Source organism: Macrobrachium nipponense, chromosome 14 (genome assembly GCF_015104395.2).
Source record: "Macrobrachium nipponense isolate FS-2020 chromosome 14, ASM1510439v2, whole genome shotgun sequence".
In the NCBI taxonomy this organism is placed as follows: domain Eukaryota; kingdom Metazoa; phylum Arthropoda; class Malacostraca; order Decapoda; family Palaemonidae; genus Macrobrachium; species Macrobrachium nipponense.
Genome location: NC_087207.1, coordinates 33,065,086 through 33,086,660, shown reverse-complemented (window position 1 = coordinate 33,086,660; position 21,575 = coordinate 33,065,086). Strand labels below are relative to the sequence as shown.

Sequence of the window (21,575 nt, the reverse complement as noted above, 5' to 3'; positions counted from 1 at the left end):
GAGGAAGTCTTTGCTTTCTGCAAAGGCAACATGGGGCATGTGCGAATTGGACCATCTTCTAAAGGGCCTCTTCAAGACTTTAGAAGTTTTTAATTTTATGGACTGGGTATTGGGAGCATTAGCCAAGAGAGCTCAAGACACGGACTTCGTCTCGATGGAAGAGCTTTCAAGTGTTCTGGCTTGCTTGGACAGAGCAGTTATGGACGGCTCTGTAGAAGTTGCCTCTGTTTGGAACAGGAGTGTTAAAGAAGAGATCGGTCTTTAGCTCTTTTCTAGCAAGAGCCGTATCTCCTCTTCAAAGATCCTCTCTTCTTTTTGCTCCCCTGTCCTCTCATCTGTTCCCGCAGGAGACGGTTAAGGAGGTAGCAAAATCTCTTACGGAGAAAGCAACCCAGGATCTCCTCACACACTCGGCTAAGAAGTTTAGGCCTGCCGTGCCTATTGAAAAAAGAGAGAGACCCTCTTTTGTGCAGCCCTTTCGAGGTGCCTCCTCTTCTAGAACCCCTCTTAGATGTTGCAGACCAGAACGGAGGAGTAGACCATCTAGAAGGTCCTTCGGGAAATCTAGATGAGCAGAGAGTCCTCCAGACAAAAGTAGGCGCCAGACTACTCCATTTTGCAAAAGTTTGGGCGCAGAAGGGAGCGGATTCGTGGTCCCTCTCGATCCTGAAAAAAGGATACTTGATCCCCTTCAGGGAAAATCCTCCCTTGACGACAACTCCAAGGGAGTTGAGTGCAAGATACTCAGATCCGGTCCGAAGACTAGCTATTCTTCAGGCAGTGGAACAGATGATTTCCAAAGAAGCAGTAGAACTGGTACAAGATCTCCAGTCTCCAGGATTTTACAATCGGTTGTTCCTGGTACCAAAAGCATCGGGAAGATGGAGACCGGTGCTAGACGTCAGTGCCCTGAATTTCTTTGTTATGAAGAAGAAATTCTCGATGGAGACGTCTTCCTCTGTTCTGTCTGCTCTTCGTCCAGGGGACTGGATGGTGTCCCTGGACCTTCAGGATACGTATTTCCATGTGCCAATTCATCTGGCATCGCGGAAATACCTAAGATTTATGTTCCAAGGGAAAGTATTTCAGTTCCGAGCGATGTGCTTCGGACTTTCGACTGCCCCTCAAGTCTTCATGGACATCATGAAGAATGTAGCTTATTGGCTACATCTGGAAGGGATCAGGATCTCATTATATCTAGACGATTGGCTAATAAGAGCCCAATCGGAGAAACAATGTCTGGAGGACACCTTTTCTTTACTCTCAATTTGACAAAGTCCCTGGGACTTTTAGTCAATCTCGAGAAATCCATGCTGATTCCCCAGCAAAGCATTGTCTATCTGGGGATTCAGATGGATTCTCGGGATTTTCTAGCGTATCCTTCGCAGGAAAGGAGAGAACGCTGCTTGGAAAAGGTGGCAGTCTTCTTAAGGAAAGAACATTGTTCCGCGAGGGAATGGATGAGCTTACTGGGGACCCTCTCCTCGATGGAACAGTTCGTTTCCTTAGGAAGACTACACCTAAGACCCCTTCAATTTTATCTGAAGGAGAGATGGGATTGGAAGTCTCAAGAACTGGGAGAAACCTTTCCGATCTCGAAGGGAATCAAGGAGAATCTCCTCTGGTGGTTAGATCCACAAAAACTAAGCAAGGGGATCTCCCTTCACTTAAAGAACCCTCGCCTAGCGTTATTTGCAGACGCCTCAGATTCAGGGTGGGGAGCGACCTTAGGTTCGGAAGAAGTGTCAGGCACTTGGGAAGGAGAACAAGTGTCCTGGCACATAAACAAGAAAGAACTAACGGCCATTCATTTGGCTCTAGTTCATTTCGAGGAACAGGTCTCAGGTCTGGTGATTCAAATCCACTCGGACAATACAACAGCCCTGGCATATATAAAGAAACAGGGTGGGACGCATTCCTTCTCCCTGTACGAGTCAGCAAAGGATCTGTTGATTTGGGCTCAGGAAAGGGAAATCTCTCTTCTCACAAGGTTTGTGCAGGGAGAGAGAAATGTCCGGGTGGATCTGTTGAGCAGGAAAGACCAAGTCCTACCCACGGAATGGACACTCAATCCTCAGGTTTGCCAACAACTTTGGCATCTGTGGGGAAGACCCAATATAGACCTGTTCGCGACCAACAAGAACTACAGACTAGAAAATTATTGCTCCCCGATCTCGGATCCGCAAGCGATAGCCGTAGACAGCTTTCTGCTAGATTGGGCAGGTTTAGACGCTTACGCCTTCCCTCCTTTCAAGATAGTAGGGGAAGTATTGAGGAAGTTCGCTTGCTCAGAGGGAACAAAAATGACCCTAATAGCTCCCTTCTGGCCAGCTCGACTGGTTCACAGAGGTACTGGAGTGGATAGTAGATTTTCCAAGATCGCTTCCACTAAGGAACAATCTTCTCAAACAGCCCCACTTCGACAGATTTCACAAGAACCTCCCTGCTCTAAGTCTGACCGCCTTCAGACTGTCGAAGGACTTGTCAGAGCAAGGGGTTTTTCGCGCGAAGTTGCGAAGGCTATTGCAAGAGCCAGAAGAGTTTCCACCTCTTAAGGTGTATCAGTCGAAGTGGGAGTTGTTTAGAAGATGGTGTAAGAGTAAGAAAATATCCTCTTTCAGTACCTCTGTAACTGAAAATGCTGATTTTCTTCTCTATTTGAGAAAGAATTGTAACCTAGCAGTATCTACAGTAAAAGGTTACAGGAGTATGCTGGCCTCAGTCTTTCGACATAGAGGTCTAGATCTTACGAACAATAAAGATCTCCATGACCTAATAAGATCTTTCGAAACCACGAAAGACCAGAAAATCAAGAAACCTAGCTGGAACTTGGATGTGGTCCTTAAGTTCCTAATGTCAGAAAAATTCGTACCTTCTCACACAGCTTCATTTAGAGACTTAACTAGAAGGTCCTTATTTCTATTCGCATTAGCAACAGCTAAGAGAATTAGCGAGTTGCAAGCCTTGGAAGGTAAAGTTGGTTTTAGGAAGGATTCAGCGGTTTGCACCTTTAAACCACTTTTTCTAGCGAAAAACGAAAATCCCTCAAAACCATGGCCTAGAAGCTTTGAGGTAAAAGGACTTTCTTCACTAACAGGAAGAGAACTAGAGAGGACTTTGTGTCCAGTCAGGGCACTCAAGTTCTACCTGAGGAAAAAAGTATTATTAGGAGGTACAGAAGAAAGTCTTTGGTGCTCTGTAAAAAATCCTAAAAGATCTATTTCAAAGAATGCCCTAACGTTCTTCATAAAGGATTTAATAAAGGAAGCTCACCTTACTTGCGATGAAGAGCACCTCAAGATTCTCAGAGTAAGAGCACATGAAGTGAGAGCCATAGCTACGTCAATGGCCTTTCACAAAACCTGGTCTCTTCAGGCTCTGATAGAGTCAACGTTTTGGAGATGTAACTCTGTGTTCGCCTCCAATTATCTAAGAGACGTAAAAATTTCTTACGAAAAGTGCTTTGCTCTGGGAGCGTATGTTTCTGCGGATTCAGTGCTGGGAGAAGGAGCTGAAGCTAATCCTTCTTAACTTAGTTTAGTGTTAAAATTTTTCTTTATTGGTGGTTGTTTTTATTGGTTGATTGTCAGAGGGAATAGGAGACCCTCTTGCAATTCTTAGGTTATAACAGTACTAACATGGTCAGGTGATCGGGATTGGCTTCAGTGCTCCTTGTGTTTAGTTATAGAAACCTTAACTCTGTCATGTAAGAGGGCTAGTCCCCATTGATATGACAAAGGTAAAGGCTCTACCATGTAAGTGGGTCAGCCCCCATTGGTACGATCCAGAGTAGGCTCTGTCGTGTAAGCGGGCTAACCCCCCATTGACACGATCCAAAGAGTTATTCAGCCATAGGTCCATACCTCGCTGGGACTCTTGAGGCGGACAGACTCATAGACAGTAGTCATGAAGTCTTCAGCCCAATCAGGTAGGAACCATGGATTATTATATCCAAGAACATATGTTGTTTTTTCCCTGTTTTTCTAATGTATTTAGTTTAAGTATTATCATTATGTTTAGCTGTCTCTTGCCCTCCACCAAGGGTGCCAATCAGCTAAGTATATATCTGCTGGGTAAGTTTTCATGTACAAAAATGATATTGTTAAGATACAATAAAGTTTTGTACATACTTACCTGGCAGATATATACTTAGCTATAGACTCGGTCGTCCCGACAGAATTTCAAAACTCGCGGCACACGCGACAGGTAGGTCAGGTGATCCACCATTCCCGCCGCTGGGTGGCGGGATCCGGAACCATTCCCGTTTTCTAAGACAGAGTTTCTGTCTCCTGAGGGGAGGATGGGTGGGCCATTAATCATATATATCTGCCAGGTAAGTATGTACAAAACTTTATTGTATCTTAACAATATCATTTTCGGCTTACAAAGCGTCTCAAAAACAGAATCCGTCATTAACTGGGGATTGCTTGTATTGAGTATTTAGTATTGAGGGGTATGTTTACTTAGGATTTTTTTTTCTTTTGGCACCAGTTGAATTATTTCCATAGTCTGTCTCTTATTTTTGTACAGAGTTAATTTTGTTCTTTGTAAGACTATGGCCCATTTGTTAAACTATATGTCATGATTCCCTGTTGTTAAGGTATTGAATGCTGTGTTGACCCATAAGTTGCCATGGATGATAATGAAACTTTCAGACTCTCTGGACACTACTGCAATATGATTTACATCAGCTTGGTTTGGTTAAAAAAAAAAAAAAGACAAAAGATTCATATTTGTGCCATTAACCCTAGATGGACGGATCCCCCATATGAGTAGCAATAACAGGTCTTGAGTGGTGGACGGATCCACTCAAATGATCATCAGTATTACTCACCATCGATTTAAAGGAATTTGGCAGGGAAAGAGTTTCCATTACCTTTATAGCCCATAAATTCACTTATGGCAACTTTAGACTGGCCAAAATCAAGAGGGCGGCTCATGTCACGTTCTCACATGATGTCGTTTTATATGCTATTTGCTCATAAACATACCCAGGAGTTGGTGTTGGTTTTAGCTATCCTTTATGATAGTGTGTCAGTTATAATTGTAATTTTGAAAATAAAAGTGTAATAGTATGTCAGTGATAATTGTAATTTTGCACAGAAAAGTACAAAGAAATATTAGAAAAGACATGTATAACCCAAAAAAGTTACTGCATCTTTGATATCAGTAAATTTACATAAATATTTTACAACAAATATATTCTCAGAATATGTTACCAATTTTAGTTCTTATCTGTTATGATATTGTATGAGTTGTAATTTTACAAAATAAAATAAATTTATTAGAAAAAACATAACTCGGTAAAATTTGCTATTGTCTTGTAAAAAGAGGCCCCACAGGCCACAAGAGGTTGTAAATAGTAATTTTCAACTTATCGTAGAAGGTAAGGGAAATTTTTTAGAATATTTTTTCTTACACCTTGTGCATTTGCATATCTTCTTCTTACCATTGATGTTTTTTTTTTATCTTAAATTAGCCAACCTCAAAGTTTACCGAGTCTGGGGTGCTGCTTGTTGATTTTGTAGCCCTGCTCTTAATGGTTAAAAATAGAGTGTTTTTGATATGCAGAAGTATCAGAGCAGTAAATTTAAAAAAAGAAAATACAAAATAAATAAAAAGGGGGGAAGGATGCATAATTATAAAGTGGAAAGGGTGATATAAGAGAACACCACTGCACACTGCAGGATGGTCTGTTTCTTGTTATACTTAGATTATGTAGTCTTTGACAGTTAAGCAGAAAGGTGGAAAATGGGTAAATGTGCAGTCTTTGTATTTGAAATCTAAACCCAATTGTAAATATATCCAGTAGTAAAGCTTGAATTTGAAAAGATTTAAGAAAAAGACATTTTGTTCATGAAACTTACCTGTCAGATATATATATAGCTGTATTTTCCGAAGTCCGACAGAAATTAAAAAACTTACGACACACGTAGTGGGAGTCAGGTGGTTAGTACCCATTCCCGCCGCTGGGAGGCGGGTATCAGGAATCATTCCCATTTTCTATTCATAATTTTTCTGTCGCCGGTGTTGTAAACACAGTTTTCAGCACCTCCGTCTTGAATTTAGGAAACTTGGCTACTATAAGTACCCCTTTTTGATTTTTTGGTATCTTGACTTTTGGATCGGTGGCTAGGCACACGTTAATTGTGGATTTGATTGATTTTGGCTTGATTTCTCTTTAAATAAGATGTCTGGTTCTAGTTCGGCTAGCGCCAGGTTTTGTACCAAGAGTGATTGTCGAGGTAGGCTACTGAAAGCATCAGTAGACCCTCATACTTTGTGTAAGAGTTGCAGAGAGCATGATTGCATGTATGAAAGTCGCTGCAAGGAATGTGAGTGTCTTTCTGATTCTGGATGGAGAGCGTATGAGTCCTATCTGCGTAAGCTTGAACGGGATAGGTTAAGGAGGTCTTCCTCCAGGAGCGTTTCAGGTAAACGGCAGGAAGTTCATGTTTCTCCTACTAACCCTCCTTTAATCACTACTCCTAACCCTGTAGTGTTGCCTTCGGGCCCTGAAACAGTGTCTGTAGAGGGTAATACCCTTACACTTATCTTAGAGTCGATTCGTAATTTAGAATCTAAAGTGCTCGCCTTAGAAGGCAAAAGTGAAGGTGCAAAGTGCAGTGACAGTGCTCCTTCGTTGGTGGAGGGTGCGTCAGATCGGCCCCATTTCGCCTCTAGGCCAATAGACCGCTGCCGGACTCCCAGGTTTCAGGGAGAGGGCATGTCGAAAGCCGCAGGAGGGTACGGGGAACGCCCACCGATCTGACGTGCCTTCGGCAGTATCTGTTGACGTTACACAGACTGCCAAGGAGCGTGCGCGTGCACGCCTCCTGAAAGAGTGTTTCTCTTCTTCAGAGGCTTCCTCCCCGCACAAGGGGTGGAGCTCTCATTCTATTTCACGCCCGCTGAAAAGGAGCGTTGGTGATCGTGACGCTTCACGTCCAGTTTTGGCTCTCGAGAGGAGATCATCGCCTGAGAGTGTGTTCGCAGCCTTCCCGCCACAGAAGAAGCGTAAGGAGTCATCGGATGATGACTTTGTTGAGCGCCCCAGTCGCTTCTCGAGCGCGTGCTACGGCAGTTTCTGGGAGAAGGAAGAAGGCGTCCCCTTGCCCCTCGCCTTCTCACAGGATCAGCCCGTCACCTGACAAGGAATCCTCTCCTACTGAGAAGATCCTGCGCTCTTTGCAGCAACAGCTTGCTGATGCTCTGGCTAAGAAAGGGACGCAACCACGTCCCAGGAGAAAGGATGACCGTCTGCCTGTGAAGAGATCTAGAAGGTCTCTCCCCTCCCTCTCCTCGCTCGTCTATCTCTCCACTTTCTTCGCCTGCTAGAGTTCGTGCGACTCCCCAGCGGCTCTCTGGAGGACGTGAAGAGGATTTTGCTCGCTCGGCGCATGAAGCGGTATTACCCGCTCGTAAGCTTGCGGTGCGAGAGCTTGATACTTGCGTGAACGCTTCGGTGCAAGTTCACGTTCCTGACGCTCGGTCGGAAGCCAAGCGAACGCCAGTGGCATCTAAGAGTGCTCCAGCGGAAGCAGAGCGCGCACGAGATGTTAAGCGCGCCTTAGTTAATGTCATTCGCACGCCAGTGGACGGCCAAAGCGTGCGCCAGCGGACGCCAGCAGCGCGCGAGTGGACGCCAACCTCCCGCGCTAGTTGCAGCCAGGCGTGCGCCAGTGGACGCCAGGTATGCGCCAGTGGACGCCAGGTGTGCGCCAGTGGACGCCAGGTGTGCGAGCGGACGCTCGGCGTGGACGAAGATGTGGAGTTTCGTCGCCTCCCACCTATTTGTGATGAGTTCTTTGCAAGTTGCTCCGGGTCTTAGAGATACGACTGGAGTTTCTATTAATGAGTCAGCTTTACCTTCCACTGTGCACAGCAACGCGCCTCGTGGAAACTTAGACCAGATAGTCTTGGTCCAGCCTATTTGCCTCCAACTTCACCTGTGTCGGAAGCAGAGGTTAGTGACGCTTCGGTTGAAGTGGATGACGAGAAACCTTTGGCGGCAGTCTCTTCCGACTACCAGGTTTTGACCCGCCTTCTTCAATCAGAGTTTGGAGAGACGTTTCACCCGGAAGCTCCTCGCTCTCCTCCTTCACAACTTTCTTCGTCCAAGATCAACAAGGTCTCGGCATTCGTCAGGATGAAGAAGTCCCTTTCAACTAAGAGGGCTCTTCGTAAGGTCCATGACTGGATGGAGAAAAGGAAGTCTCAGGGAAAGACTTCTTTTGCCCTGCCACCTTCGAGACTTAGTGGGAAGGCTGGCATTTGGTATGAGACGGGAGAAGACGTAGGTATTAGACTTCCCTCGTCAGCCCAAGGAGACTTCGCCAGCATTGTGGATGCCTCGAGGAGGTCTCACCTGTCCTCTTCAAAAGTTTCATGGTCTACTACGGAAATGGACTACCACCTTAAAGGCCTCTTTCGGACGTTAGAGGTCTTCAACTTTCTAGATTGGTGTTTGGGAGTTCTGGATGCCAAGTCTAGGAGTTCCGACTCGATTAGTCTGGGGGAGCTGTCCAGCGTAATGTCGTGCATGGACAAGGCCGTCAGAGATTGGTTCGGAGGAGCTTACAGCTCACTTTTGCACAGGGCTCTTGAAGAAGAGATCCCTGTTTTGCAATTTTACAGCGAAATCTGTTTCTCCGTCACAGAAAGCAGACTTGCTCTTCGCTCCTTTTTCGGATCATCTCTTCCCCCAGGCTATGGTAAAAGACATTGCGACCAGTCTACAGGAGAAGGCCACGCAAGATCTCCTCGCACAATCTTCAAGGAGACCTGCGGTTCCTTCGTCCTCGGGAGTTTCGATTCTCAAGAAATCGAAGCCCTTTCGTGGAGGTAGTTCTTCCTCGAGACCAGCCCCTCGAGGAAGAGGCACTTCCAGAGGCAGAGCCACGGCGCTGGCCAAGAACAAGAAGTGAAGCAGAAGTCCTTCAGTCACCGGTTGGAGCCAGGCTTCAGCTTTTTGCGCAAGCCTGGGAAGAGAGAGGTGCGGACAAATGGTCCGTGGACATCTTAAAGAAGGGTTACCGGATCCCGTTCCTGAAACCACCCCCGCTGTCTACGACACCCAGGGACATGTCTCCTTCCTATCGGGGAGAAAAGCAACAAGTGCTTTACGATCTGTTAGATCAGATGATCGTGAAACATGCCGTAGAACAGGTCTCCGACTTGAATTCCCCCGGATTTTACAACAGACTGTTCCTGGTGCCAAAGCAGTCGGGGGAATGGCGACCGGTACTCGATGTCAGCAACCTGAACCTCTTTGTCATCAAGCAGAGGTTCAAGATGGAGACACCTCAGTCAGTGATGGGAGCCTTGAGACCGGGGGATTGGATGGCTTCACTAGATCTCCAGGACGCGGTATTTCCAACGTCCCATCCACCCCCAGTCCAGGAAATACCTGCGGTTTGTCCTGAAAGGAAAAGTGTTTCAATTCAGGGCTCCTCTGCTTTGGACTCAGCACTGCTCCCATGGTATTCACCCTACTGATGAAGAACATTGCGAGGTGGCTTCATCTTTCCAATGTCAGGATCTCTCTCTACCTGGACGACTGGCTCGTACGGGGCCTCCTCGAAAGACCGGTGTCTGGAGGACCTTCACACGACTTTGTCGTTAACGAAGTCCCTGGGGCTTCTGGTGAACCTCGAAAGTCACATCTGACCCCTTCTCAGTCTTTAGTCTATCTGGGGATTCAGATGGACTCAGTGGCTTTTCGGGCTTTTCCGTCCCAGGGGCGACAACTAGATTGCCTAAGCAAAGTGTCAACCTTTCTGGGGGGGAAGGAAATCATGCTCGGTGAGGAATGGATGAGTCTGCTGGGGACCATTTCCTCACTGGAGAAGTTTGTTTCCCTAGGGAGGTTGCACCTCAGACCTCTTCAATTCTTCCTTGCCGACAATTGGAAGCACCAAAACACTTTGGATTCGATTCTGGTGTTATCGGAAGAGGTAAAGGAACACCTAAGATGGTGGACCGACCCTATGAAGCTCGCAGAGGGTCTTTCCCTCAAGCTTCAGAACCCCGACCTAGTGTTGTTTTCCGACGCGTCTTCCACGGGGTGGGGAGCAACACTGGGGGGGAAGGAAGTGTCAGGCACCTGGAGAGGGGAACAGGTGCCTCCGGCACATAAACCTCAAGGAGCTGGCAGCAGTTCATCTGGCGCTCCAGTTCTTTCAGAACGAAGTCTCCGGCAATGTGGTGCAGATCAACTCGGACAACACCACAGCCCTGGCATACCTCAAGAAACAGGGAGGAACCCACTCTCGATCCCTGTTCTTCCTTGCAAAGGAGATCCTGTTATGGGCGAAGGCACACGACCGTCTCTATACTGACGAGATTCATATCAGAGGTAGAAAACGTCCGTGCAGATCTGCTCAGTCGACAAGGTCAACTTCTGCCGACGGAGTGGACCCTTCATCAGGAAATATGCCAGAGGTTGTGGAAAGTTATGGGGATGTCCTCTCGTAGACATCTTCGCAACTTCCAGAACAACGAGACTCCCGCTGTACTGCTGACCAGTTTCTAGACCCAGGAGCAGTAGCAGTAGACGCCCTTCTTTGGGACTGGACGGGACTAGACGTATATGCCTTTCCCCCGTTCAAGATCCTAGGGGAAGTAATAAGAAAATTCGCGGCATCAGAGGGAACGAGGATGACTCTCATCGCCCCCTTCTGGCCAGCGACCGACTGGTTCACGGAGGTCATGTCCTTTCTTGTAGACTTTCCGAGGACTCTGCCTCCAAGGATAGATCTACTCAAACAGCCCCACTTCGAGAGGTATCACAAAAACCTCCCCGCTCTGAGTCTGACTGCGTTCAGACTATCCAGAAGTTGGCCAGAGCGAGGGGTTTTTCAAGACCAGTGGCGAAAGCAATCGCAACGGCAAGAAGGCCTTCTTCTATTGCCGTATACCAATCCAAGTGGGCTGTTTTCCGGAGCTGGTGCAGGAAGAAAGACATTTCCTCCACCTCTACCTCTGTGAGCCAGATCGCAGACTTCCTTCTCTACTTGAGAAATGAAGTTCGCTTAGCGGTTGCCTACGATAAAAGGCTACAGAAGTGTGCTTTCTGTAGTCTTTAGGCATAGAGGGCTGGACTTAGCCAACAACAGAGACCTTCATGATCTTCTTAAGTCTTTCGAGACTTCGAAGGTACCTCAACCAAGAGTCCCTTCTTGGAATTTAGACATTGTTCTAAAGTTTTTGATGTCCAGTAATTTTGAACCTCTCAACTTAGCTTCGCTTAGAAACCTTACAAGGAAGACACTTTTTCTAACTGCTCTGGCGACGGCAAAGAGAGTTAGTGAGATCCAGGCTATAAGCAAGCATGTTGGGTTTAAGAACTCTGATGCGGTTTGTTCTTTAAGCCCTATGTTCTTAGCAAAGAACGAAAACCCGTCCAACCCTTGGCCCAAGACATTTGAAATCAAGGGTTTGACAGAGATCGTGGGTAATGAGCCAGAGAGAGTCCTGTGCCCTGTCAGGGCTCTCAAATTCTATTTAGACAGAACGAAGGACTGTAGAGGACCTTCGGGCAACTTGTGGTGCTCGGTTAAGAAGCCCGATCTTCCATGTCAAAGAACGCGCTTTCTTTCTTCTTGAGAGACACCATTAAGGAAGCTCATTCCACATGCAGTGATAGTGACATGAAGCTTTTGAAAGTGAATGCCCACGAGGTGAGGGCTATTTCGACCTCGATAGCCTTTCACAGAAATATGGCACTCAGTGACATTTTGAGTGCCACATACTGGCGGAGCAACTCGGTGTTCGCTTCACACTACCTGCGGGAGGTGAAAGCGACATACGAACATTGCTCGTCGCTTGGACCATACGTCGCTGCAGACCACTGTTTTGGGGGCAGGAGGTAGCACTCATCCTTTCCTTTAGTGGTTAGATGAGCTTTTAATTGTGTGTGTTTTTTGGTTGTGGGGTTGACCGCCCGAGGCGGATCTCCCTTCTTTAGTCTAGTTTAGTGTATATACCTTTGGTAGACTAGGCCAGGTGGTTTTTACTTCGTTGCCCTCATTGTATGGTCAATGGTCTAGTCACATCGTGGTCACGCCCCCGTTGACAGATCATCTTGAGTGCACCAGCTATATAGGTCTCTACCTCGCTGGCAACTCTAATAGCACAAGCAGACTTACGCGGCAGTAACCACGAAGTCAGCTATGCTAACAGGTAAGGAATCAAGATATCATTTATCTGCATATATATGTTTCCTAAAATCTTCTATTCTGTCTACTCCCACCACCAAAGGTGGGATTCAGCTATATATATATCTGACAGGTAAGTTTCATGAACAAAATGATATTGTAATGATACAATTAAGTTTGTTCATACTTACCTGGCAGATATATATAATTAAGTACCCACCCACCTCCCCTCAGGAGACAGTGGAAATAAAAATTATGAATAGAAAATGGGAATGATTCCTGATACCCGCCTCCCAGCGGCGGGAATGGGTACTAACCACCTGACTCCCACTACGTGTGTCGTAAGTTTTTTAATTTCTGTCGGACTTCGGAAAATACAGCTATATATATATCTGCCAGGTAAGTATGAACAAACTTAATTGTATCATTACAATATCATTTTGGCAAGTGTAAAAATTTAGCCATATTTATTATAACTTAAGGTTAGCAATTAAAAGCTGTCTGTATTCCTTTCTCAGGTTGTAACAATTGAAGCCATTGAACTTGAAACAGGTGCAGAAATTGGTGAACAAGGAGTAGTTGTAGAGCTGCCATTCCAGTCTGGTTCAGTTTTGTCTCTTCACATATATCGCTTTGAGAGGAGGGATGGAGGCATGGCTCTCAGAGCATTTGTAACCTGCTCTGACCATGCCCTTCATCTTCTTAGCAGTGCAGGTGAGATGCCTTTTTTTTTATCTGATTTTTTTTTCCTTTTTGTCTATCAAATTGAAATCCATGTATTCTGTACAAAGTTGTGTTAAATTCTTGGTATCAAATAAAGTGTGAGTAAGGGAAGGCCTTTAGAATTGGTCAGATTTCTGCTTTATTTGATCAAGTTCAAGTTTAAATATCCCTTACAGACTGTAGGCAAAATAAGTTTTGTCTACTCAAGAGAAAAGGAATCCTTACAAAATAGTCTTAATTTATTTTGTCTAATCAAGTGTTAGTACTGTTAGCCATGAAAGAGTTTAAATTATTTCTGTCAAATAAAGTTCTGTTGATGGGAGCAGTTAAAAACTATTCTAAATTTTCATTTGTCTGATAAATTTAAAATATAATTGGCCCTTAATGAACTTTGCTCAACCTTAAGTTGGTACTTTTAACTAATAATATGGATAAATATTATAGCAATAAAGGAAGAAATCTAGTTAATGGCATCATGTGAAGTTTTAATCATGTAAACAGGCAGTCCCTGGTTATCAGTGGAGTCGGTTAATGGCGATCCGGTTTTATGCCGCCTGTCTAGCGCCATAAAATCAGCGATTTATGGCGCCATGACGGCCGAGTTTCAGTTATCACTGCTATAAGGGTGCTGATGATAGAGTTATGACGCCATAACATACCTAACAGAGTCGCCATTAATCGAAACTCTGAGCCATTAAATCGCTGAGTTTCAGTTAATGGCAGTTTTTGCTTATCAGCACCCAGCTGAGAATGGAACCCCTGCCGACAACCAGGGACTGCCAAGTTAGAGTGCTGTATAACAAAAGCTACTGAACTAAACAGTGTTTTTCATCAGAAACTATTTTAGATTTATTTAAAGTATGTGGAAATGAATGGTAATCCATAATGCACGCAACACAAGTTTAAGTTTTAGTTTAGGAGTGAACTGCTAAAAGTGTTTAGGAACTTCATGGGCATTATAATGGTCAGTATATTATCTTACTAATTTTCTTGCTTGATTTCTATTCTTTTGGAAACATCATGGTGAAAACCTTAAGTATGGCATCATATTTATAATTAAGGTTATGCTCTCTGATAATCTTCATGTTTGCTCATGCCTTTTGACTTCATGACTCTCTTTTCATTTTGACTCATACTTTAACAACCATACTTATTATCATCATCTTCATATCCAGTACCATGAAATGCCAAAGGCCTTTGTGGAATTATGCCACTTATTTCTTCCTATGCTTTGTCGTCAACTAACATCTCCAACTTCTTGTCTCATAGTTGTCATTGAAGTTGCTCTTCCAACTCTTCTATTCCCCACAGGAGTCCAGCTAATACTCTTAAGGATGGTTTGTAGGTTATGTCCAAGCCATCTTCATCTACCTTCATCATTATCTCATACATGTATGGAATTTAGGAATTTCATCATGTGACATCTAATATTTATCTTAAAGCTTTTTTCTCTAATTAACAAAATATTTTAGATACAGTTTTGCCGAAGAGTTACAGTTTACTCTTTATCCCTTTATTAGCTCAGCTCCAGGTATAAGCATACCATTTATTCATTTCCTCAGCAATACAGATTGTACAGTTATAAAATATAATCTTATTGTGTTATCTAGTTTGTGTATTTGATTTTTAAGGCTTATTCAGCCTGCTCATTATTTGTTATGTCTTTTTATGTTGTTACTTGGAGATGTATTTTAATAATTTATTTTTAATAGCCATATTTTTATTTGTAGATATTTTTGAGCTCTCATAATACAGTAGACCCTTGACTCACGAACACAATCCGTTCCTAGACCTTGGTCGTGTTCCAAATTGTTCGTGACTCGGAGCTAATTTTCCCCCTAGGGTAATTTTAATGGGAATAATATTAATGGTTCTCGACCCCTACGAACCAATATATATTATGTATATTTTGCCTTATTTTACACAGATAATGTAAAAGTCAGTGTAAAAAACCTTAATATATCTAATAATATAATTTAAAATGGTAAACTAACACTATAAAAACGTTTGTAAAGGGAACACTTACTATGACTGGCGAGACTTCTGGCTTGACGGACAAGAGAAGAGGAGGGTGGTGGGTGGGGAGGAGGTTATTGTGCGGAAGGAGACCCTCCCCCCATCCAGGTCGGGGAGATCTCGTTCCGGAGATTCAACTCTTCTAGGTTTTTTTGGTGAACGTTTAATCACAAACTTATCCAATGTCTGTTGCCTTTTCCTTCCTTGCATAACTTTTCTGAAATGGCTCATTAAATTTTCATTGAGCATATTCACGATCCTGTTCGTAACAATTTTGTCCGGATGATACAATTCAAGGAAGCACTGGACATCATTCCACTTTTCCAATGCGGCTTTTATCACATCACTGCTGACATCTGTAACTTCCTCCCCAGCCTCCTCTTCGTCAGTTGATTTCTTTCTTTATTTCAATGGTTATCTTCCTCTGCACCCTCTTCTCACCATCACTCTTCACTTTCTTACTTTCACCACCACTCTTCACTTTCTTAGGGCCCATTATGAAGAAAATCACAAGTTTTAGCGCAAAAAATGCTAAGCGAATTGACGAACGTCTTGTACACAATGAGATGAGACAAAGAGCGATGCGTGGGTGACGCCGTGCGTGGGCGGCTGGAGGATGGCTGTTCCCATGGCAACTCAAACGCTCTCACGTGTGCTGGGCGATTTCGCGCATTTTTCAAATGTTTGTGTCTAAAAATTAGTTTGTGAAACAAAGTGAATTGTTATTTTCCAGAAATTTCCAGCATTTTTCAAATGTTCATGTCTCAAAATTAGTTCATGACCCAAACAGAATTTTTATTTTCCGCATTTTTTTTTGTTCGTATCTCAAAGTTAGTTCGTAGGTCAAGGGTGAAATTTTACCTATAATTTTGGTCGGGGATCGAGTTGTACGTGGGTCAATGCGTTCGTGAGTCAAGGGTCTACTGTACTAACTTGAACCTTGTGTCATTTCAGCCACTCAGGTCATTACATAGACTCTGCCAGCTGTGAATTTCCTTGTGAAGAATTTCTGAGCATATTGAGAGAGAGGCAGTTTGTTATGTATGATATTTTAGATTTTGTAGCAGAGCCACTTAGCCTTTTTACTTGTCTGCAGGACTCATTTTAAAACACATTCTTTGATATTATGTCCAGGTGTTGTCTGGTCTAGAGAGGAGGCACTGGCATCAGTTCTGGCTGCTGAAGCTGTTGATCTTCCTGTTGATGGTGCAAATATAAATTACCATGAACAACTGACACCCATAACAGGTCGGTGTAAAGAAAGCTAAATTGTTCTTTCTGTTGATGTTTTTAAGAAATGCCATTTTTAAATTATTTTGCTTATTTCTTGAATTGTATGGTACTATGTTTTGCTGTAGAGCAAAATGAAGCATATATTTAATAGGATATACTGTATCATAGACAGGATGTATTACATTGTTCGCTTTGACTAAAAACGTTGACGTTCACGGAACTTCAGTCCTGAATAAAAATAAAAAAGCACAGGCTACGATAAAAAAAACCGGCTTGGAAAAGGAGAGCGAAGTGAAACTCCGGTCTCCAAGGCGGTAGAAGAAAGACTGATATTTTGCTGGGGTATGATCTTGGTTGATGACTAAGCATCCACTCTGTATGTGCATAAGTTGCCAGATGCCACAGATTCCTTGTTTTACAGTCTTTGCTTGTTTTTACCGGTTTTCCAGCTAGTACTAGAAAATTGTCTTGTTTTTAAGATCTCAGGTTTGTTAGCTATGAAAAATACAAATTGATTACAAAATTTGTCATATTAGGTTTCAAACATGAGATCCAGCTTGAGGAGATTTACGTTATATGTGTATTTTGAATTTCTATGGAAGTAAGGTTTCATAGGGAAAACTCACTTTTCAAAATTATATTTTTATTGCAGTCTTCAGTTGAGTTTTTGACAGTGAGGTATGGTTTTTGTGAACTTTAAAATTCTAATTGAAGAGTTGTATAAGCAGAGGATGCTGATTGGTTACACTCTTAAAATTGTAAAAGACAGTTTTTTACACTGTTTCAGCCTATTTTTTGTTTGTGAATGCCAGATACAAAATCCAAAGAAAACAAAGCAGAAGGCTGCTTCCATAGGTAGGTTAACACATGCATATGTAGTTCTTCCAGATCTGAGCTAGAAAAAGGTTTTGAGTCTACTAATATTCCTATGGTTTCACAAGTTAGAGAACACACTACATTTGAGAAGGCATTAATTAACTGACAAATCTTTGCAAAGCTTGTCAATGTTTTTCGATTCCTTGAACAAAAATCTTCTTAATGGTAAGACACCATGTTGTTTTGAAGCTGTAGCTAATGATCTTTGCACTTGCTTATGGGATGAAGGAAAATTGTCAAGGAGTCTTGTAGTGTTGTCTGCTGGGCAATGCTGTTCATGGATGCACACGACAATAAATACATTTACACTATCAGAGACAGTATTATTAAAAGGTCAACAGTGCAAAGCAGAATTCATAGAGAAAATATTTAAAATACCCTTTGGATAGGAACTTCTGGAAATAACCAGATGCTGACTTATTAATCCTAAAAGCAGAATAAAGAATAACAAGTCAGATAAATAATGTTACCTGAAACTTGTAACCGTAACCTAATCGGAAAACATGTACCTAAGTAACACTGACCTATTATTACATTTGCACTAGTCATGAAGAACATTGGGTTATACTGACTGACACTGAAAATTGTGAATTGAATTACGTAAAATAGATCTAGACATAATTAACTGGAGAAAATAATGCTGTTGATGCAAAAGATTTACTCATGAGAGGCTAATGAATACACACAGTCTTATAATGAAAAATCAGCAATTAGGTTCCAGTTAAAAAAAAATTCACACAAAACAATAAAGGAAAATCTATAACAAAGCAAAACCATTAATTGAAAAATGTATAATGTATAAATAAAGGATTGAATTATGAAGATAAGAATATTGGAGTATGGAGACACGATCTGTCCTTTATCCATTTATTATGCGCCGACGCTTCATATCAGCTTGATACATTTTCCAGGCTGAAATTACAATTACACATCAATTGCATATAAGTAGTAAAAGATATACACTTTAAATGTTTACCAACACCATAAGTAAAAACCTATTTAATAAATAAAGAATAAAAACAGAAACTCAGAGCAACAGTGAAAGGGCCAAGAGCCAATACAGAAAAAAAAAAAAGACATATCCACACAAAAAATTGTTATGGAGGGGAGTGTAAACAAAGAATCTGGACAAGCGATTAGGCAATAAACAGTTGAGTGGAAGATGACGGGTGGTTAAGAGTAGGTACAGTTAACTTCATCATAATTGATTCAAGGGTAGTTAGCTTGTCTGTATGTCGCGTTCTTCCTACAATATTAAAATCGTTTACACTCCCCTCCATAACTGTATTTTTTTGTGGCAGTCCTCCTTACACTACTGCTGTGGGTAGGTATCTTTTTTTTTTTTTTTTTTTTTTTTTTTTTTTTTGTATTGGCTCTTGGCCCTTTCACTGTTGCTCTGGGTTTCTGTTTTTTTCTGTTTTTTATTCTTTATTTATTAAATAGGTTTTAAATTATGGTGTTGGTATACATTTAATGGGTATATCTTTTACTACTTATACGCAATTGATGTGTAATCATAATTTCAGCCTGGAAAATGTATTGAGCCGATACGAAACGTCGGCGCTTATCCTATGAGTAATTGCTCTTGTCTTCATATCATTACAAAGATATATAAGTAATTATAGGAATTCTGAAAACTGTAACTCAGGGAGGATTTCTGAATTGTATACCAGTTGGCAGATACACAAAAGGTAAGGCATCTAGTTTAGACACAGAAGGACTGCATTCACTTTTGCCATCCAACCTGTAGCAGCTGACTTTATTATTTTTCTTTGATTTTTGGTTAGTGGGAATCTTGCTGATGTACAAAACAAACTGTCAAAAATAATGCATTTGTACTGGAAAAATTTGTTTAAAAAATCTCGAAAGTGGTTCTTAAAACTAACATTGAGTCCTTTTTTTTTTAGAGTCTAAGCCAACATTTTATGAAGAATCAAGTAAGATCCGGTGGAATATAGTACAGTAATGTTAAAAGCTATGTGCAGTAAAGTATTCAGTAGGCTAAGTCATCTGTTGGGAAAGTTATAGTAGTATATGAATCCTTTTGGCATTAAGGGCACTTACCTACAGTCAGGAGGGTGTATATTTGCAGTATTTTCATTTAAAATGCTAATTACCCTACAAAAGATAAAGTATTTTGTAACTTAAGTGTTTACTCTAGAACATATGAAAGATTTTATTTTGTGTTGTAAATATTTTTATAAGGTTATACACAAGTACTCTTATTAGGTAATTAATTTTATTTGTAGTGTAGGTATTATAGCTTGCTAAAATGCTTACTAATTCCTGTTGCAGATATCTTTTTAGTGCAAATTTTGTGCTGAAAATCTTGTGTAGCAATTATTATAATTTATCACCAGATGAGATGTGTTTTCTCTTATCAGATGCAGATTTTTGCTAATTTGCTATCTGTATTTGGTTGTAAGTGCTGGCCTAGTAATAGATTGGAGACTGGCTTCTTTAACCCTCTTACGCCGACTGGACGTATTTTACGTCGACATTTTTTGTCTCCCGTGTGCCGACTGGACGTATTTTACGTCGACTTACAAAAGTTTTTTTTTAAATTCGCGGAATCATTACTTAGGCCTACCAGCCTAAAACTTTTGAATCACGCGCCTTGGGGGATGCTGGGAGTTCACTGATCAAGGTGTTGTTTTGTTTACAATCGTTACGCAGGCGCGCAAGTGCGAATTTCTTTCTGCCGCACTAAAAAGTATCTGTGACACATCTCGGAAATTATTTCGTCACTTTGACATAATTTTTGTACCATTGTAAATTAGCGGTTACATGAAGTATTATATATGAAAATGTGCGCATTTTTATGTAGAATACAACAATAAAATACTCATGATTGTAGCTTTTATCAGTTTTGAGATATTTTTATATAAACGATAATTGCCAAAATTTCAACCTTCGGGTCAACTTTGACTCTACCGAAATGGTTAAAAAACGCATTGTAAGCTAAAAACTTTTATATTTTAAGTAATATTCAATCATTTACCTTAATTTTGCAACTAATTGGAAGTCTCTAGCACAATATTTTGATTCATGGTGAATTTATGAAAAAACTTTTTCCTTACGTCCGCGCGGTAACTCTTCCGAAAAAAATCATACATGCGATTGTAATGTTTGCACCATTTTAAAATTAGCCGTTATATAAAGTTTTATATATGGAAATGTGCGCAATTTCATGCACAATACAACTTAAAACAACCCATGGTTGTAGCTTTTATCCGTTTTGAGATATTTTCATATAAATAACGATAATTGCCAAAATTTCAACTATCTCGGCAACTTGACTGCTACCGAAATGGTCGAAAAACACAATTGTAAGCTAAAACGCTTATATTCTAGTAATATTCAAGCATTTACCTTCATTTTGCAACAAATTGGAAGTCTCTAGCACAATATTTTGATTTATGGTGAATTTATGAAAAAAATAACATTTTCTTTACGTCCGCTCGGTAACTCATCCGAAAAAAATGATACGTGCGATTGTGGTAATGTTTGCACCATTTTAAATTAGCTGTTACATAAAGTTTTATATATGAAAATGTGCGCAATTTTATGTAGAATACAACAAAAAATAATTGAAGGTTGTAGCTTTTCTCATTTTTGAAATATTTGTATATAAATCACGATAAATAGAAAAAAAACCACTTTCGGTCCAAACTTTGACTCTACCGAAATGGTCGAAAACGCAATTGTAAAGCTAAAAAACTTTCTTACAGTCTAGTAATATTCAGTCATTTATCTTCATCTTGAACAAATTCAAAGTCTCTAGCAAAATATTTAGATTTATGGTGAATTAAAAAAAAAATCTTTCCTTCCCTCCGCGCGCGGATTCTCCGCCACAAATCTCCGAAATGCGTACGTACCATTCTCGGAATATTTGCTCCGTTTCATATTAGGCATTTCATAGAGTTTTATATATGAAAATGTGAGCAATTTCATTTATAATAAAATTAAAAAATATTTGAAGGTTTTGTAGCTTTTCTTATTTCCGAAATAATTGCATATAAAAATATATATATAAAAAAATTCGACATTCGGTCAACTTTAACTCGTCAGATATGGGTCGAAAACTGCAATTGTAAGCTAATACTCTTACAGTATGGTAATATTCAATCATTTTTCTTGATTTTGAAAGAAATTGGAAGTCTCTAGGACAATATTTAGATTTATGGTGAATTTTTGAAAAAAATATTTTTTTACGTCCGCACGTTACGAATTCATGCATTATTTTGTGATAATATTTTCTCTGTGTTGCTTTATCGTTTTACAATGTGTTATATACCAAAATGATCGCAATTTAGTGTACATTACAACGAAAAAAAGTAACTTGTTACCTTTAACCGTTTGCGCACAGCACGATTTGAATCAATTATACGGTCCCCGGTTACGACGGTTCCGGCTTACGACGTTCCGAGGTTACGACGCTTTTTCTTAAATATTCAATGGAAAAATCCGTCCTGGGTTACGACGCTTGTTCCGAGGTTACGACGCTGACGCTTCCGACGCTCCGAGTTAACGACGCTTTTAAAAAACGCATACTATGATAAAAATCCT

At 41.4% G+C, this 21,575-nt stretch overlaps 1 protein-coding gene across 1 annotated transcript in view; it reads left to right on the top strand.

Annotated features, from left to right (window-relative positions):
* The window catches only part of LOC135226191 (ER membrane protein complex subunit 1-like), a gene marked incomplete in the record, with an annotated part of 103,618 nt that overhangs the window by 42,541 nt on the left and 39,502 nt on the right, over nt 1-21,575 (top strand). Inside the window, 3 exon segments of the mRNA XM_064265635.1 lie at nt 12,677-12,872; nt 16,032-16,145; nt 18,914-18,943. Coding sequence (XP_064121705.1) covers nt 12,677-12,872; nt 16,032-16,145; nt 18,914-18,943 — 340 coding nt within the window.